Raw genomic sequence first — 20,172 nt, 5'->3', positions numbered from 1 at the left:
CAGGAAGTTCAGAGAATGCCAAGCAGGATAAATGCCCCAAAATCACATGTAAGGAGAAAGAAAAACTCCTGACAGAGACAGAGGAAAAACACCGTATGTACAGAGGAACAGAGCAAAAATTACATCCAACGTCTCCTCAGCGAGCACACACGCAGAGAGCGGACTGAGACACACGAAGTGTTGGGAGAAAATTAACCTAGAATTTTGTATTCTGCTACCCTTCATGAGTGAAGGAGAAGACTTGCTCAAACAAGCAAAAGGTAAGAGAGTTTGTTGCCAGGAGACCTACACTATAAGAAATGTGAAAAGAAATTCTTCAGAGAGAAGAAAAATAATATAGCTGAGAAACTCAAATCTACAGAGAGATCATTAGAGATGGAATCAGTGAAGATAAAACAAACACTTCCATTTTTATTACTCCTATTTAATAGAACTGGTACCATTTTTTCAGAATACCAGCAACAACATATTAGATGATTATAGCTTACTTCTAAGTGAACTGGATTAGTTATAAATGTATCCTGCAAACTCTACGGCAGTCTCTTAAAAAAGTAAAAGAACAAGGGCAATGAAAATAGTAACAAATAGAGCAGATATTAATCCAATAATCACCTTAATATCAATGGTCTAAGTACACCAATTAAAATACCAAGACTGCACAGTGGAATTAAAAACAAGACCATATTGGGGCGCCTGGGTGGCACAGCGGTTAAGCGTCTGCCTTCGGCTCAGGGCATGATCCCGGCGTTATGGGATCGAGCCCCACGTCAGGCTCCTCCGCTATGAGCCTGCTTCTTCCTCTCCCACTCCCCCTACTTGTGTTCCCTCTCTCGCTGGCTGTCTCTATCTCTGTCGAATAAATAAATAAAATCTTAAAAAAAAAAAAAAAACAAGACCATATTGTACACTGTCCACAAGAAATCCACTTTAAAGGTATGTTTAGATTAAAAGTAGAGGAAAGGAAAAAGATACACCATGCTAACACTGATCAAAAGAAACGAGAGTAGCTATATTAATTTCAGAGAGATTCCAGAGCAAGAAAAGTCACTAGGGAAAAAGAAATATCTTACGATAAAGCAATCAATCCTCTAAGAAGACATCACAATCCTTAACATGTGTATCTAACAAGAGAACATCAAACTAAGGAAGTCAAACTGTTAAAACTACAAAGAGAAACTGATGAATCCACTATCATAGCTGGATACTTCAATAACGCTCTATCAGAAATGGGATAGATCCAGCAGGCAGAAAATCAGTGAGGACACAGTCAAACCCAACACCACCACTAATCAAATGGATAAAATTGACATCAATAGACCACTCTATCCAACAATAGCAAAATACACGTTCTTTTCAAGTTCCCATGAAGTAGTCACCAAGACAACATTCTGGATCATAAAACACACCTTAATACATTTAAAAGAACAGAATTCCTGCAACTGCTCTCAAACCACAATAAAATCAAACTAATTTCAGTAACAGAAAAATAGCTGAAAAATCCCCAAATACTGAGAGATAAACAACACAGTTCTAAATACATAATTCAAAGAAGAAATTGCAAGATGAATTAAAAAATGTTTTGAACTAAGTGAAAATGAAAATACAATTTACAAAATTTGCGGGATGCAGGGAAAGCAGTGCACAGAAAGAAATTTATAGCACTGAATGCATGTATCAGAAAAGAGGAAAGGCCTAAAATTAAAAAATCTAAGGTTCCATCTTAGGAAGCTAAAAGAGGAAACCATATTAAATGCAAAGCTAGCAAAAAATGTTATAAAGACTGGGGCTCCTGGGTGGCTCAGTCAGTTAAGCGTCTGCCTCTGGCTCAGGTCATGATCCCAGCGTCCTGGCGGGCTCTCTACTCCTCGGGGAGCCTACTTCTCCCTCTCCCTCTACCTTCTCCCTCTGCCTGCTGCTCCCCCTGCTTGAGCTCTCTCTGTCAAATAAATAAATAAAACTTAAAAAAATGTTATAAAAAATATAACAGAAATCAGTAATATTTTAATCAACAGACAAAAATCAATGAAATCAAAAGCTCATTCTTTGAAAAGATCAAAATTGATAAATCTCTAGCCAGGAGAACTAACAAGAGAGAAGACACAAATCGCTAACATGAGAAATCAAAGAGAAGACATCACTACAGACCCCATATATAAGACAGATATGACAAAAACTGATGAAAGAAATCAAAGAACAACTATCTAAATGGAGAGATATTCCACGTTCACAGACAGACTCAATATTGTCAAGGTGTCAATTCTTCCCAGGGGTGCCCAAGTGGCTCAGTCGGTTAAGCATCTGCCTTCAGCTCAGGTCATGATTCCAGAGTCCTAGGATCAAACTCCGCATGGGGCTCCCTGCTCAGCAGAGAGTCTGCTTCTCCTTCTCCCTCTGCCCCATCTCCCCTTGTTCTCACTCTCTCTCACTCTCACTCATTCTCTATCAAATACACAAAATCTTTAATAAAAAAAGATATGTCAGTTCTTCTCAACTTGATCTATAGATTCAATGCAATCCCAATCCAAATCCAAGCAAGTTATTTTGTGGATATCAACGAACCAGTTCTAAAGTTTATAGGGAGAAACAAAGGATCCAGAACAGCCAACACAATACTGAAGGAGGAGAACAGCTGGAGAACTGACACTACTCGACTTTAAGACATACTATAAAGCTACACTAATCAAGACAGCATGGTACTGGCTAAAGAATGGACAAACAGATCAAATGGAGAACTCTAAAAAAGACCCACATATAGTCAGCTGATCTTTAACAAAGGAGCAAAGGCAATAAAATGGAGAAAAGATAGTCTTTTTAATAAATGGTGCTGGAATGACTAGACATCCACCTGCAAAAAAATGAATTTAGACACAGACCTTACATCCCTCACAAAAATTAACTCAAAATGGATCACAGACCTAAATGCACAGTGCAAAACTATAAAACTCCTGAAAGTTAGCATAGCGAAAAATCCAAATGAACTTGGTTATGCTGATGACTTTTTAAGATAATACAATGGCACAATCTATGAAAAGAAAATTGATAAGATGCATTTCATTAAAATTAAAAAATTCTGCTCTGTGAAAGACACTATCAAAAAAATGAGAATCTGGTGTGTGTGCTTGGCTGAGGAGCCAATGAGGCGAAGTTACCATCTGTGGGATTCTGACTGAACACCTCTAAGTCAGAATCCTGCCCAGGTGGAACAATACAGCAGTGCCAAGGAGCCTCGGTTGGCCTCAGATAGCCAGTCTCCCACTTACCCCACCAGCGGGCCACCACACTTAGAGACCAGGGTCCAGTGCAGAAAGCACCTCATCCTGCAAAACAGGGCGCATCTGGAAAGGAGGCCACCCCCCCGCCAGTCACACAACACACGTTCACGCTAAACCATTCACAGACGACCTGCTTCTAGGTCAGGGTTTCATACGTAGCAGAGCAGCTCCCTCGCTGTGATCTATTAAAAGCCAGCCCTCGACACAAGGGTTTGTAATTCAAAAATAAATAAAATAAAATAAATTTTTTAAAAAAGGGGACAATCAGAAGAAAATACCTGGAAAACATATCTGATGAAGGACTATTATCCAAAATACACAAAGAATTCTTAAAATTCAATAAGAAAACCACCTAATTAAACATGGAACAAAGAGCTTAACACCAAAGAACGGATAGAAACGGCAAAACTCATGTATGAAAAGATGCTCTATACATCATACGTGGAGGAAATGCAAACTAAAAACAATGAGATACCACTACGCTTCTAACAGAATTACCAAAATCCAGAACACTGACAACACCAAACACGGGAGATGATGTACAGCAACAGAAACTCTCATTTGTGGCTGGAGGGAATACACACTGGTGCAGCTGCACTGGAAGACAATTTGGTGGTTTCTTACAAACCACACTCTTACCATATGATCTAGCAACTATGGTCCTTGGTAATTACCCAAATAAGTTGGAACCAGTCCACACAAAAACCTGCCCATTGATGTGCATAGCAGCTTTATTTGTAATCCCCTAAACTTGGAAGCAACCAAGACGTCCTTTAGCGGGTGACTGGATAAATAAACAATGGTACATCTACAAATAGAATATTATTCAGTACTGAAAAGGAACAAGCTATCAAGTCATGGAAAGACATGGAAGAACCTTAAGTGCATACTGCTAAGTGAAAGAAGCCAGTCTGCAAAGGCTCCATAGAATTCCAACTCTATTAACATTCCAAGAAAGGCAGAACTATGGATAAAATAAAAGGTCAGTGGCTGCAAGCGGTCAGGGGGTGAGAGGAATGAATAGCTGAAGAACAGGAGAGTTTCAGGAAGTAAAACTACTCTGATACCAGAACGGTGGATTTGAGTGATTACACATTTGTCAAAACCCACAGAATGTACACCACCAAAAGTGAACCTTAAGATAAACAACGGATTCTGGGTAATCACAACGTGTCCAATGTAGGCGCACTGTAACAAATGTACTATCTGGTGAGGGCTATTGCTAGTATGGGAGGCTAAGGGGGAAGGCACCAGGGGTATATGAGAAGCATACATGCTGCTCAATCTTGCTGTGAACTTAAAACTGCTTTAAGAAAAGTAAAGTCCTCGGGCACCTGGGTGGCTCAGATAAGTATCTGCCTTCAGCTCGGGTCATGATCTTAGGTTCCTGGGATCGAGCCCCATGCCGGGCTCCCAGCTTAGCAGGGAGTCTGCTTCTCCCTCTTACTCTCCCTCTCCCTCTACTTGTGCTCTGTGTGTATGTGTGTGTGTCTCAAAAAAATCTTTAAGAAAAATAAAGTCCTTTTTTAAGGTCCTTTTTAAAAAAATGAAGAGGTACTAGACCTTTCTTTCATCATCAACACTGAGCTACACAACCGGAAAGCAAGACCTGCAAAGTGGAGGTAAAATGACTTTGAACCCAGACTTCCATACCCAGCTAAATTACCAATTAAGAGTATAGACATTTACATTCACATATGGGCTCAAAAATACCTCTCCCACAAATATCTGGAAGTTGCTGGAGGATATTCTTCAGAAAACAAGAGAGAAAAGATTCATAAACACAGCATCCAAGAAACCACAGACATTAGCTAGGACTGCAGAAGTCCAGCATGACTTCTGTGACGGAGGCTGAGACCCAAGAGGATGCAAACAAGAGGCCAAGAACTTCAGTTCTCTCCCAGAAGCTGACACCACACAGTGGCAAGTATAAGAAATAACTCCTATCACAAAGTAACTGACTTTAAAAGAGCTTCTAAAAGTAGAAGAAAATCAGGGGAGAAAAGAACAGAAAAAGGAAGGCCAAAGAGGCCTTACAGGACGCAGTATTCACTTCACACATACACTGAGGGCAAAATGGTACAAAGCCCATGAATACCTCACATAATTACATATGCATTTAAGATCTGATTCAGTCTTCCTTCTAGAAATCCATCCCAATAACAACACATGGGCAGGACAAATGAACAAGCCTATTCATTGCAGTCATCACGTCTAATACAGAAGAGTAGAAACAACCGTAATGTCCAAGTAACTGACCTCTGAACAAATGAGTATGAAAACCATTCATCCATAGAGTGGGAAGGAGGCGCTCTACATACTGCTAAGCAGAAGTCACCAACACACACTGTTCAGAGGAGTAGGCAGGTGTATATGTAGTCACTGTGCCTGGTGTCAGTCTGTCATTGAAAGTGGGTGGCATCGCTCATCTGAGGACCACAGATTTCCCAGTAGAAAACAGAACAAGATCCTTTACTAGGTACTACATCTATTTGTTGATTGAAATGTGAAAGAAATAGAGCCGTAATTTATAAAATAAACTGTTCGATGACTCACAAAGTTATTTACACTGTACTAAACCAAGATGGCTAAGAAAAACTACATTCACTCAAACCGTTCTAACAGAAGCTCAGAGACGCATGTTCCAAAACACTCATTACTCCTTTTACTGCTCCTTACTTTACAGGGCTTTGCAGATACCACGCTTTTTACAAATTGAAGGTTTGTGGCGACCCGGCATCAAGCAAGTCTATCAGTGTCATTTTTCCAACAGCGTTTGCTCACTTCGTGTCTCTGTGTCACATTTTGGTAATTCTCACAATATTCCAAACCTTTTCGTTATTACAATTTCTGTGATCAGTGACTTGCTGAAAGCTCAGATGATGGTTAGTTTTTAGGAACAAACTGTTTTTTTAAATTAAGGTATGTACATTGTTTTTTAGACATAATGCTATTGGGGTGCCCAGCTGGCTCAGTCGGTAGATCATGTAACTCAATCTCAGGGCTGTGAGTTCAAGCCCCACATGGGGCATGGAGCTTACTTTAAAAAAAGGAGGGGGGGCACCTGGGTGGCTCAGTCGGTTGAGCATCTGACTCTTGGTTTCAGCTCAGGTGCTGATCTCACGGTGGTGGGATCAAGCCCTGAGCTGGGCTCCATGCTCGGGAGTGGGGTGGGGGGGTGGGGGGGAGTCTGAGATTCTCCCTCTCTCTCTGCCTGCCCCCCTCTCCCCCACTCATGCACACACACACACACTCTCTCTCTAAAATGGATAAATAGGGGCGGGGGTGGGGGGATGGGTTAGCCCAGTGATGGGTATTAAGGAGGGCACGTATTGCATGGAGCACTGGGTGTTATATGCAAACAATGAATCATGGAACACTACATCAGAAACTAAGGATGTATGATGACTAACATAATAAAATTTTTAAAAATGGAAAAAAATAGAAAATAAAAAAATTAATAGAATGGTTAAATAAATCTTTTAAAAAAATAGACATAAACTACTGCACACAGGAAGTAGACTGCAGTACAGTGTAAACATAACTCTTACACAACTGGGAAACTAAGAAATTCATCTGATTCATTTTACTGCAATATTCGCTTTATTGTGGTGGTCTAGAACCAAACCCGCAACAGCTCACAGACATGACTTTTACCAGCTGTTAATTTCAGGTGGGCTCAGATTTTCCAAAGATAAAGACCCTGTCTGTTCCGGTGCCTCGTTTAGACCAGGAATCCTCACCAATCTCGTCCACACCACACTCAGTACCTCCGACCCTACCAGCTCACTCATTCCTCCCCGTGAACAGCTCTGCCTCTTGTGAAATCGCCCTGGGAGGCTGTCAAGGGCACTCTGTCCCTGCTCCTGAGCAAATATGTAACCCAGTTTTGTGTGACCGGAAGTCATCTCTGGTGGCGAGGCCTCAGCAGATGTAAAGGTATAAGACTGAAACTTTAAGGGAGAAATCAGGAATTCTGAGAGTTGATTAATATTCTCCTCATACAGGTAGGAAATCTGAAGACCCACCTCTAGGGAAAACACCCACAAACGGTGACACTTGGAGACCCCAATAACGTAACTCAAGTCCACCAGGCACCACTTACACACACAGCTTCCGACCGACTCCTTCATGCCTCGCTAGAGGATCCACCTCGGATCTCAGGAAATTCAGAGAACCTCCAGACAAAACAGACTAAAAAGCAAACAGACACAAAGATACTCCTAACAGGCCAAACTAATTCAAACAAGTCTTTTTAAAAATACAATTTATAGCCTCAGAAGTACAAGTTACTTGCACTTATGAAATAATATAAAAACAAAAATGAGCTCACAGAAGAAACAAAATGCTCACTGAAATCTTTTTAAAAGGTTGGAAAAAAAAGTCAGTAAACTTCCTAAGAATGAGAAAATGGAAACGAGTAATTGAAGTAGTTTAGGAAAAAAACAGAAAGACCAGCTCAAGCAGCAGACGTCTCAGCAGCGTGCATTCCAGAGAGAAGAGGAAATGAGTGCCATCAAAGAAGGAGCACAGAACTCCCCACAGCAAACGGACCTGCCGCTGAAAGCCCGAGCACGGAGCGAAAAAGACCCATCCAGACACTCACTGCCATGTTTCCCAGCACATGGAAAGTCCAGCCCAGAAGTTTTCAGAGGACAGGGAGAAACCACTGGACACACCCAGGTGCAGAAACAGCATCCAACTTCCCCAAACAGCAACACTGGGGCCTCAAAGACAAGGAATGGAGCAATGCCTGGAGAATTGTGAATGAAAAGTTATTTCCAACCTAGAACCTTCTGCCCCACTGAAGACTGAGAAGAACAGAATTAAGACAATATTGATGCAAGGTTTCAAAAAGAATCTCATCTAGGTACACTTGTGGAAAACTGTATTAGAGACAATTTCAAACGGGCAGAAAAGTAGAGAATATGACCGACCATGCATTCCACTTGTCACTTTAAAGATTTTTATTTATTTATTTATTTATTTATTTATTTATTTATTTGAGAGCATGAGCGGAGGGAGAGGGGCAGAGAGAAAGGGAAAAGCAGACTCCCCGCTGAGCAGACAGCCCGATGCGGAACTCGTTCCCAGGACCCCAGGATCACGACCTGAGCTGAAGACAGACACTTCACCGACTGAGACACCCAGGCACCCCTCCTCTGTCACTTTAACCATCAACTCACTCACTGTCTGCTCTGGAAGCTTCTTGACGCCGTACAAGCTTTTCCTAGGCAAGAGTACACACCAAAACAGGGAGGGCATGGCAAACAGAAACGAGGAGAATCCAGCTACAGAAAAAAAACAGGCATTCCAAGGATGGGAGCATGTCTGTGGGGCCAGAGGACGAGGCTCACAGAACAGGGCCGAAAGCACTACAAGAGTCCCCAAGGAAGCGCGGACAGATGGGCCATCTATGGCGTCGGCCACAAGGCATATTACACTGACAGTTCTATAAAGCTGTGGGAACTGTTTAAGAGACTTCAAGTTGCAAAGAAATTTAAGCAAATAGAAAAAAATTAAGAAATCCCTAAACTCCAGGAAAAATAAATATACAAAAGAAGAAGAAACAATAAAAAGTCCTTAGACTGCCTTTCCTGGTTCAGCACTGTCAGATTCAAGAGAAATTTTTCTACTCATATTTACAAATGGTGAAGGTAAACATCAGAAGGGGCAGAATGCCTTTTTTTTTTTTTTTTTAAGATTTTATTTATTTATTTGACAGGGAGAGAGCACAAGCAGTGGAAGTGGCAGGCAGAGACAGAAGCAGGTTCCCCACTGGGCAGGGAGCCTGACATAGGACTCGATCCCAGGACTCTGGGATCATGACCTGAGCCAAAGGCAGCCACTTAACGACTGAGCCACCCAGGTGCCCCAGAATGCCTGCTTTTTAAGTCTTTGGCACTACTTGACAATTTCAACAATGAATTTTTATTAATTTGGTAAAAATAAAATCAAGGTTTTAAAAATATTTGGATTAAATACAGCAAAGAAGTTGCTAAATCTGAGTATTAGGCACATGGATACGTATTACTACTACTCCCTGTATCTATCTGTATAATTAAAGTATGTCATAAAGAGGGGAAAACTGCAACCTTGGATAAACCAGTAAAAATGGAGGCTAACTAAGGGAAAAAACACATGAAACATGTTGTACCATATAATAGGACTTGCCGCCCGTCATTAGGTGTATATAAATTACTATTTTAACAACCAATTTAATTCCAACATAGTTATAGAGATAAACCTGTTATTTTAAAATAGAAATTCCTAACATGTGCAACTAGAAATATAAAGAGCATGCAAAAGCATTCAATTTTCAAGTTTTTATTGATCACCCACGCTCTATGTCAAACATAGAACCCAGTACCAGGGACTGCCTAGTGATCTATTTACCACTGTGGCACTTTTAAGGCAGGGCTCCAAATTCCTCACCCTCTTCCCAGAGCATAGTACACTCTCCCTCCCTTGAACCTCGGCTGGCAAGGCAGCACTAGTCAGCCAGTGCGAGTCCCAGGGCTCCAGGCTCCGCCACGGGAGCCTCACAGCTGCGCCTGTTTCTCTGGGGACACTTGCTCTGGGGGAGCTGTCATGTTAGTCCAGCTCCATAGAGGCCCAGAGAGGAAGACAAAGGTCCCTCAGCTTTCTCTCCAGGCATAGCTGAGCCACTGCACCAACCAGGGTTAGAATGCCCACCCAGGGTTCTCGTTGCAGGACAAAAAAAAACCCATCTTTTGGGTGAATTTTCTTTATTTGTAAATGGGCACATGTGTAACTGACAGAGGGGTTTAAAAGCAAGAAAGTCTCCGTCTATGTTAAGAGGGAGAATGATTTAAGACAATTTTATAAACAATACTGATCAAGGGATCAGCAATCTTTCCAAAATAGGATCACGCAACAGCGGGAAACAAGAGACTACACGGTCTCGTGTTAAAGCATCAAACAACGGGCCGACGAGAACTTAGAGCACCCGCTTTGTCTTTAGCCTATGCCAGGTGCTCTTAGAAACGTCGAGGAAGAAGAGTATCTCAGATCAGAGTCCTGGCTGGGAGCAACAGCATCTCTCCCCTAAGAGCAACAGCATCTCTCGGTTTAGATCCTCCGGGCACTGACATCGGTGTACTCTGCTCACTCTTCTGACAACAAGGACTCAAAATCAATGAAGGAAACAGGAGTGCTGAAACTGGAACGGTGTGCATAAAAAGAACTCTGGAAAATGAATTACTATCTCAAATGACAAACGTGGGAGGTTTCACTGATCAACAAAAACCGTGACAGCAGGGGTGCCTGGGTGGCTCAGTCAGAAGCATCTGCTTTCAGCTCGGGTGATGATCCCAGGGTCCTGGGACAGAGCCCCACGTTGAGCTCCCTGCTCAGCGGGGAGTCTGCTTCTCTCTCTCTCTCTCTCCCTCTGCCCCTCTCCACCACTCGTTCTCTCTCAAATAAAATCTTTAAAAAAAAAAAAAAACTTGACAGCAATTTTTGCAATTAACAAAATAAAATTAAATCATAAATAGTATGATCAACGATAACAATGCTTTTTGGTAGAACAGCTATAATGTGCCAGGCACCTAGCTGAGCCCCAACCCACAAGCTCACTCACTCCTCCTATTAACCTCAGCAAGTATGTAGCACAGCACACCTGTTCAGGTGATAAAAACCAAGGCTCGAGAAGATGTGTGGCATGCCCGGGTCTGCGTGGCTGAGGGGGCCAAGAAGTGACAATACACTCGCAGATGGCTTACGCTTCAGCCTGTCATCTCTGGCCCAAAGTAATCTTACTGACAAACCCTGAACAGTGAAATCAGTATTATCTTTACAAAAGAGGAGCTAGAACAAAAAAGAGATAAGGGGGTACTTAAAAATCTGAATCCCTGTGGCTCTTCTATAAAGGACTTCCAAATACTTCCTTAATAAAAGTAAGAAATAGTTCTAAATCAAACAGCAAGCATTTCTGCAGAATATTAGTTTTACCAGCATAATTCTCAGATTCATTTATCAAAGAATCTTAAAATGTTATGACAGATTTTTTCAACATTCGAATGTATTTATGAATGGAGAGAAACTAAAGTCCTAAAGAAAATACCACTTACCTACTTCACAGTATAGCCTGTAAAGCTTCACCTTTGTTTCTGGGGTGGGTAAAAATCATTCGAAGTCTAACCCTCTATTCCAGTAGTATCAGCTGTGTCCCACAAAAGTGGGAATAATTCCTATCAAATATTCTGTTTCTATCCATTTCATTCCAATAAAGTTCTTTCAAATAAACATACAAAAAGCTTTTTTTCCTTAAAATCACTATAAATACCCTAAATCTCATACTGCTCTAGTCAAAACACTTTCACTTCCTTCAAAAAGAAATGAGAAATCCTTCATTTCTTATAATCGCATTACGTAGTTGTTTACAATTCACTTGCTAAGTTTAATGGATATCTGTAACTTGTAGAAGATGAAAGACGACAGAAAAAATATGAACATGGTCCCTGCCTTTCAAAAAAGGAAGCTGTTTTCCCCACGTTTGTGTATGGAGTAGTGGAAAAGCACACAGCTTCAAGAACAGCAAACCACGAGGAACTACGCGGAAGTACTCCTGGAGTTTAGCAACGTTTCACTTACTGAAGAACGCAGGGACCGCGCCGCCTACCTGCATCCGCTCTGGACCGCTGGCCAGGTGTCTTCCCGAATGGGGTCTTCATTCATCTGTATTTAAGTGAGCAGCACAGCTGCTGGACTAGGGTGAAAATTGAATACTCTCCGATTTGAAACTTTTCACAGAATCTCAATGTTCCTGTTAATCCATCATCCAAGTGCCTCTTTTACAAGTGCAGCAAAAACATGTGAAATCATAAGGACTCTGCAAAACAGTGAACAGTCCGTTACTAGAGCATCACAAGAGCAGAACGACCTGAGCCAGCCACCAACTAACATAAAATTTCAAACACGACGTCAAAGTGCTTTGCCCAGAAGCAATTAGCCTTACTTCCAAAGACCTGGGCACCAACGGCAGCACTGCTCCCCGGAGGCGGCGCAGAGCACCACACCGCGTCTGCCTCCTCCCCCCACCCCCGACCCATTCTGCTGCCACCATCAGTAAAGGGTGGATGCCGGGGTGTCCGTGAAGATGCACCCTGTCATGGCCCATCTCCTTGATGGGACACGAAGACCCAGCCCACGGGGGCGGCAGTCCCCAGGAGGAAGGCTACCAGCACGGCTGCAGCGGGGGCAGCATGGGAACCAAGTTCAGGTCAGAACCACAGCTGGGCGCCAGGCCAGCACGCAGGGCAAGAGAAAGGAGCACAGCCAACAAGACTGACGTGCCCTGTCCGCTCTCAAGCTTCCAGAAACCAGAAAAGATCAGCAAGTCCCACACCCATGCAAAAGTTAGGTCATCTTACGGAAGCACTTTATCCTTTCAGCCAAATTTGATTTGTTTCAGTCCACGTAGTAATACATATGTGGAGACACAGTCTCATAAAACATGAAAATGTCTGCTGCAAATCTCACTGAAGCCCAGGACTACTCTGGGCTGGGTGCATTCAGTCCACGAAACCACGGCCACCCGTGCACAGGGGTAAGAACTGAACGCGGTGCTGAATTAATTTTCTCGAGATAAGAAAGTAACAAAATAGAATGATTAAAAAGCCTAATTAGTTGAGAAGAATCCATTTAACCAATAAAAATTCTTAACTATATAAAACTTATTATTCAAGGAACACAGACTTAAAAATGACCAGATCTTAGAATTCATGCATTCAGCGAGTATCCAGAGTGCCCTCCCTCCCCATTTGGGGCTCAGGAAGGAGGGGACAGTGCACACCTCAGCCAGGAGCAGCACCTCTTCTGGACACAGCTCTTCCCCCAAGAGGTTCCAGTGCTCTGTGGCCTCGCCATGCAAGGCCTGAGGAGCTCACGCCGAGGCTGCCTGACAAGTGGCTGCCACCCATCGCCACTGAGCCTCGCTCCCCGAACCTGTTCAGCACCAGCCACGCCAGCTCCCTCAGCAACTAATCCACAAGACTCCCCAGCCCCGCGGGGCCCTGCCTTCCAGAAGGCAGAATGCCGCTGGGCACCCCCCCAGCTCCCCACCCTGCCACCCACACAGCCACACAGCCACAGCACAGAGTGGCGGGCATCCTGGCCTGACATCTTCGCCTCTGGCGGCCCAAGGACCCCATCCCACTCTCCTCTGCACCACGTACTCTGCAACAATGCCTCTGCAGCTTGCCCCTCAGGTCTCTGACACCCTCCTTTCAAGCCACCTGCCCCCCAACCCCGCCCCTGACCTCCAGGGTCACAGCCTGCACCTTCTCATCACCAAGGACTACCACACCTCCAGAATCCTCGTTCCAAGCACCTCAACTCAAACTACCTCCAATCGTCCCTCTTCCCTTACCCGGCCACTCCCACCCCACACTTCCCTGCTGCAACCATTACCTCCCTCTATGGCCTCACCACTGTGCCACTGTCCGTGGTCTTCCTCGGGGACTAACTGCCCTCCTAACTGCTCTGACTCCTTAAACATCAACCACAACAGCTGCTCCCCTGCTTTGCCCCATTCTCTCACCCTTCTTGCCTTGTCACCTTCGTGGCAAAACCCTGACCCAATTCCCCGCCTACAGTGCCCACAGCTTATGCCATTAGGCATAACCAACCAATTTATAACCTCCCACCTCAAATGAGTGTGCAACAGAGGTCCACGCCTCGGGAGTCAGGCTGCCATCTGCCAGGGGGCCAGCCCCACACAAGAGAGGACGGCTCACCCTCACACCACCTGACCCTGATGGCGCCCTCCACGCTCCCCTGCCTTCCCTACCGGCTCCTGCCTTCCCGTCAGAGCATTCTCGGCAGCGCTCAACAAACGATGCACCATCTCCCAACTGGAGACGCCCCACGACCCCTGCGGGCTCTGCACGAAACTACCTCGAAGACTGAGGAACAGCTGAATCTGCACAAATGTCAATGTACTGTAGCCTAGTGAGCTAAACTGGTTCTAGAACATGCGAACCCAGCTGCCTGAGGTCTTCAAGTGTGCGGCCTTCTCCGGTGATGCTTCCTACTGCACACGTGGCACGGCGGGCTGCCGGGAGGAACGTGTTAGGCCTGTTCCACTTTGAACAGTGCAGGCACCAGCTGAAGGAGGAGCTGCAGTGCGGGAAGGCTACAAGGAGCTTTCAGAACAATCTAAGAATGCAAAATGTTAGATCAAAGTCCTTCCCCATTTTTGAGAGGCAGTTAATATTCCAACTGCCTGAACTTACCCTGATGCCTGTGAGTCCAGAGAGAAAGGGGAGCCGAGCAAGAGGCAAACACGACCCAGCGGTAACGCACCCCTGGCTTTGCTCGTTCCCACAGAGGCCATATAATGCTTGGAAAAACTTTCCCAGAACAAATCTCACTCTTTTGACCAGAAAGAGAAAAACTTAACTTGTTCAAAAAAAACCTTTTTAAACATACCTTGACCTTAAGTCACTCTATTAAGTGGTTAATTTAGTCAACGAGACAAAGTGAAGATAAATTTTTTTTAAAAAAACTTTAAATGCTGACATTGTAAAATCTCGTTATTTCTAGGAGAGTGGGAATTGTAAGTTTTTTTCAAGTATTACAGAAAATGCTGTCACGGACCACAGAAAGGCAGTCCTAGGTTTGGAAAGGCCCGACGGACGCGGCTGTCACGAGGTGAAGGGTGCCAAGGGACCACAGAGCACGGCCACACAGGCCAGCGCCCCTCACGCGAGCCAGGCGCTCCTCACAGCCCCCAGGGGTGCCGTCGCTGACACAGCATTGTCAGAAACGCTTCCCCCAAGCCTCTGGACCTCATGGCCAGTTTACAGTGAACACAGGCGACACGGGAGCCTAAAAGGCAAAGAGGCCCCACTCCCCGACGTCCAGGCACGACTCCAGCCTAGGACTAAAGGGGCCCTGAGCGCGCAATCTGGAGGGGAAAGCTGCACGAGACGCTGAAGACAAGTGGAGAAACTCAAGGACACTGTGGCATTACCGCTGGCCCCTCACACACCTGTGACACCGGGGTTGCACACCCAAATACAGTCATTCTCAGGAAACACATAGATTTCTAGAGGCAGACTGCCAGAGGTCTGCAAGTGAATTTCGAATGGTTCAGGAAAAAAAATGAAATATACACACACAATAAAATGAAAACTATAAACTACTAATTGTTGAATCTAAGTGAGGGACATACTAATGTTACTCTTTGAACTCTTACTTCAATTTGAAGTTTTTCACAATAAAAAGCTGGAAAAGAAAAGATCCTGGATTTTCCCCTGCTAAATCCATCTTTAGTAAACATGGCCAACTATCCAGGCTTGCAATTTTGCTAAACAATCTTTAAAATGTGTCATTAATTTAGTTTTCAAACTCGAAATTCTCCTTCCATAGTAATCTTAAAGGGGACAAGATTCTCACAAACAGTGTCACAGAAAAACACTGTCCCAAAGCACACACTGTGCGTCACAGGATGCTGCAGGAGCGTCCGCTCAGACGCCTCACGGCCACCAGGAGGCACACACAGGGACCACAGGGAGCACAAGGCACACCGCAGCTCGAGCACAAAGAGCAGAGTGCAAGGAGCACTGCCGAGATAACCTCCTATGTTAACAGTAAACACATGCACCGTTCCCATAAAGGAAGAGAGCACCACTATGTCCTATTTCCAGACAGCATAAGAAATGAGTGTTTTCACATTTTAGATATAAAAGGAGTAATAAAAACAAAACAGAAATTACACATCAAAGTATTTGCGGCCAGCTGTTATCATCAAACAGTGCTATTTATAAGAAGGAAATAAATCTCCAAAACTGTTTAAGCAAAGATGTTAAGTCCCAAAGAGGTCTCAACACCGGGACCACTACTGGAAAAGTACAGAGGAGCACTAACAGCCAAAATACGTCCCGTGTGAGCTGAAGTCTGGGCTGCCAACAAGTTGTGCTAAGACAGCAGATGGTTCAACATGGGTGGGAGGAACGTGCACGACCACAAACATGTGAAAAATGATCTACAGCTAAAATCTGAACAGGACCTAAATACTAAATAACATTAATTACAATATTATCGTTATAAGGAAAAATATCCCTGTTGTAAGAAGTGTCATGCCGTCTGCAATTTACTCCAAGCTTTCAAATGGCTTGACAAAAAAATGTTAGTGCAGCAAAATACTAGTGAATGGATCTCAATGGAAGGTATACAATATAACTCAGCTACAGCTGCAAGTTTTCTGTGTACAGAAAATTTCATTTAAAAAAGTCTCAGGGAGGGGCGCCTGGGTGGCTCAGTGGGTTGAGCATCCGACAGTTTCAGCTTGGGTCATGATCTCAGGATCATGGGCAAGTCCCTGTCCGGCTCTGTGCTGGGTGTGGAGCCTGCTTGGGATTCTCCCTCTCCCCCTGCTCCCCACTCACCTGTGATGTGCACATGCACACTCTTTCTCTCTAAAATGAATTAAGGAAAATCTCATTTAAAAAAAAGGTTGGGGAAAAAACAGCAGGGGGGAGAAAAGGCAAGTTTGGAACTGGTAACGACACAGGTTTACTGTAGGTGCTCAAAGGTCTGTAACTTATTTTCTAAGATGTGATTTTTTTCAAATGGATTAAAAAAGACAAGAAAAGGGGCGCCTGGGTGGCTCAGTCGTTAAGCGTCTGCCTTCGGCTCAGGTCATGGTCCCAGGGTCCTGGGACTGAGTCCCACATCAGGCTCCTTACTCAGTACGGAGCCTGCTTCTCCCTCTGCCTGCTGCACCCCCTGCTTGTGCGCTCGTGTGCGTGCTGTCAAACAAATAAAATCTTTTTAAAAATTAATTTAAAAAATAAAAAATTAAAAGAAATTAAAAAAACAGCAAAATGTTTGTAATTCCTAAATCTAGATGGGGAACATACAATGTTCAACTGCCTATTTCAACTCTTCTATGTTTGGAATTTTTCACAATAAAAAATTAAGAGAGAAAAAGAATCAATGGTTTTACTTCATAAATCTAGGGGAAAACCCACTGGAGTACAACTGAGAACTTTCCTAGGTTTACTGGAAATTTACTTCCTAGAATTTACTAGAAGTCTAATGGAGGGGCGCCTGGGTGGCTCAGTCGTCTGGGCAGGTGGCTCTTGATTTCAGCTCAGGTCATGACCTCAAGGTCATGAGATCTAGCCTCACATTGGGCTCCACAGTCAGCACAAAGTCTGCTTTAAGATTCTCTCCCCCTTAATGCTAAGTGAAATAAGTCAAGCAGAGAAAGGCAATTATCATATGATTTCTCTCATCTATGGAACATAAGAACTAGGAAGATCAGTAGGGGAAGAAAGGGATAAAGAAAGGGGGGTAATCAGAAGGGGGAATGAAGCATGAGAGACTATGGACCCTGAGAAACAAACTGAGGGCTTCGGAGGGGAGGGGGGTGGGGGAATGGGATAGGCTGGTGGTGGGTATTAAGGAGGGCACGTATTGCATGGTGCACTGGGTGTTATACGCAACTAATGAATCATCGAACTTTACATCGGAAACCGGGGATGTACTGTATGGTGACTAACATAATAAAAAAACGTTAAAATAAAAAAAATAAAAAATAAAAATTGAAACCCAAAGGAAAAAAAAAAAAAGGATTCTCTCTCCCTCTGCCCCTTCTCCCCACTCGCTTGCGTGCGCGCTCTCTCTCTGAAATAAATAAATCTTTGGGGGAAAAAAAAAGTAAAGTCCAACAGATGGTACCTAAAGACAACATTACAGAGGCCTCTACTGCAGGCTGTCCCTTTGGCTCAAACCTCAAGATTAAAATGAAGGGCTTAATATGAATGAAGTATTGCTAATTATCCAGTGTTTGGCTATAATACCAAGTGGCTATCTGAAGGCCTCCAGAGCCTCAAACTCTCATATATCAATGTAAGCAGAATTACCGAACAGCTGAAATCCATACACATGTAAATACCACGTTCTAATACAGGAGCTCTCAAGCACGGACAAAATGCACAGGTGCCGTGAATCTGGATGGGGGAAACATCTGTAACCTTCATCTCAAGACAGCACCTCCCTCCTCCATGAACATACGCAACAAACCACAGTATTACTAAAACCTCTGACTTCCTCAGAGGAAGCAGTCTGTCCCTCCCGCTGCATGTGCTGTAGATCTCAAAGTCACTTTTAAGCTTATCAACACTTTTAAATCATGTTACGTGGCCTGCCACAGACAAGACCCAAACAGAGGGGACCAGCTGTTGGGTCAGCAGTCCTCCAACTGTGAAAACAGAACTGGTGATGCTGAGACAAAGAGCTGGGCCAGCCCTGGTCCAAATTCCAGGGAGAGTCCCCCTAAATCCTTGGAGCTTCTGGAGTGACAGGAGTCTGTGATTCATGGTGGCCCCTAGATGATGTGTGCTAACAAGACGTCTCAGAATGGGGTTGGTCACATCAGAAAGACCAATCATGGCACTGGAGGAATGAGGCTCAGAATCCCATGAAGGCAACCCAGCTGCTAGATGGTCAATTCAACCTGAGAGCCAACGATCCATCAACCATGCTTACATGATGAAACCCCAATAAAACTCTGGACATGGAGCTGAAGTGGGCTCCCTGGTCAGCAATGCTCCAACTCCACATACAGCTACACAGCCACATGCAAGGTAGGCAACGCTCCGGACTCCACGAAGAGCGCTACAAGCTGCCCACTCAGAACCTCAGAGACCTCGCCCTATGTGTTTGTTTCCCTTCACGTCTGGTCCTGATTTGGACTGCAAGCAGACGCACACCTTCAGCTCCAGACCACTGGACGTCAAATGAATTTTTTGTTTCCCAGTGCAGAAAAACGCTATGGTCACACTGTACTATAGTCCCTAAAGTATAAAACAGCATTAAGTCCAAAAAACAATACCTTAATTTGAAAAGTTTATAGCTAGAAACTAACCATTATCTGAGCTCTCAGCAAGTCATTATCACTGATCAGATCACTGTAACAAATGAAAAAATTTGCAATACTGCAAGAATCACCAAAACATGATGCAGAGACACAAAGCGAGCAAATACTGTTGGAAAAATGGCACTGCGTGCTTGACAAGCTGCCACAAACCCCTCATTTGTAAACACTACCTGCAGGCACCATGATGGGAAGCTCAGTGAGATGAGGGCCTGCACAGTGCTTTCCTGCATTCTGCAACATGTCCCAGTAAATCAGCAAATCCAAGAGGACCGTGGGAAGCCCCAAACTTGGGGCTGGGGTCTGCAGTGAGGGCAGCTGTGCGGAGCCTCGGCCTCGGATATCCGACCGCACCCAGGAAGCTGGCACTGTAGGCACACACAGGTCTACACAGCTCCCTATGTTCCTTCTCACTGATGATCTGTTGACCAGCAGGTGAAGGAAGAAAAGTCAAAGACCACCTCAGTTTATTCTGTGATGAGCATCAAAAGCCATCATTTAAATATCTTAAAATATAACATTTTAATGATATGTATATTAATACCAAGTTGCACTTAACGTTAGTAAAGAAGCCAATGTACTGTCAAATTTATTTTCATAGTTTTACAACCATTTAAACATAACTCATCTCTATCGTGATCCCTTATTTACCGTGTTCAGAAACACGACAAGAAGGTACCCACGGGCTTCAGCAGACTGCCAAGGGGACCACAGCACAACCACCTGCCTACACCTCGGGCAACAAGAAACTGAAACCTCTCAAGGCCACCTGTAGGCACCATGTAAAGAACGGACAACTCCTGGGAGGGAGGCACTCTTCACTGAGAACACTCCCCTGAAAGCCAGAAAATCAAAACGAAATCTAAAAGAATACCCCAACAAGAACTATCAGGAACCAGGGTTTCTTACAGAAACGGCTACTTCCAGGTCAGGTGCAGGACATACGGGACGAGCCAGGAAGACGGTCCCAGAGGACTGTCAAAAAGTCAG

At 44.1% G+C, this 20,172-nt stretch overlaps 1 protein-coding gene across 6 annotated transcripts in view; it reads right to left on the bottom strand.

The window, feature by feature from the left end:
- Positions 1–20,172, bottom strand: part of SPIN1 (spindlin 1) — a 77,001-nt gene that overhangs the window by 26,848 nt on the left and 29,981 nt on the right. For 3 of the 6 annotated variants that reach the window (XM_057305665.1, XM_048218275.2, XM_026519185.4), the window contains one exon: positions 11,917–12,126. The exons of 1 other annotated variant lie outside the window; for it this stretch is intronic. In XM_057305665.1, coding sequence (XP_057161648.1) covers positions 11,917–11,968 — 52 coding nt within the window. In that variant the 5' untranslated portion in view covers positions 11,969–12,126. Of the gene's footprint in view, positions 1–11,888; positions 12,127–13,089; positions 15,975–20,172 lie in introns of those variants that run through there. 2 more of the 6 variants (XM_026519182.4, XM_044391205.3) reach the window with 2 other exon arrangements.

This window comes from Ursus arctos, unplaced genomic scaffold, assembly GCF_023065955.2.
Source record: "Ursus arctos isolate Adak ecotype North America unplaced genomic scaffold, UrsArc2.0 scaffold_33, whole genome shotgun sequence".
Taxonomy (NCBI): domain Eukaryota; kingdom Metazoa; phylum Chordata; class Mammalia; order Carnivora; family Ursidae; genus Ursus; species Ursus arctos.
The sequence above is the reverse complement of the archived record's forward strand: the minus strand, read 5'-3'. Positions and strand labels throughout refer to the sequence as shown.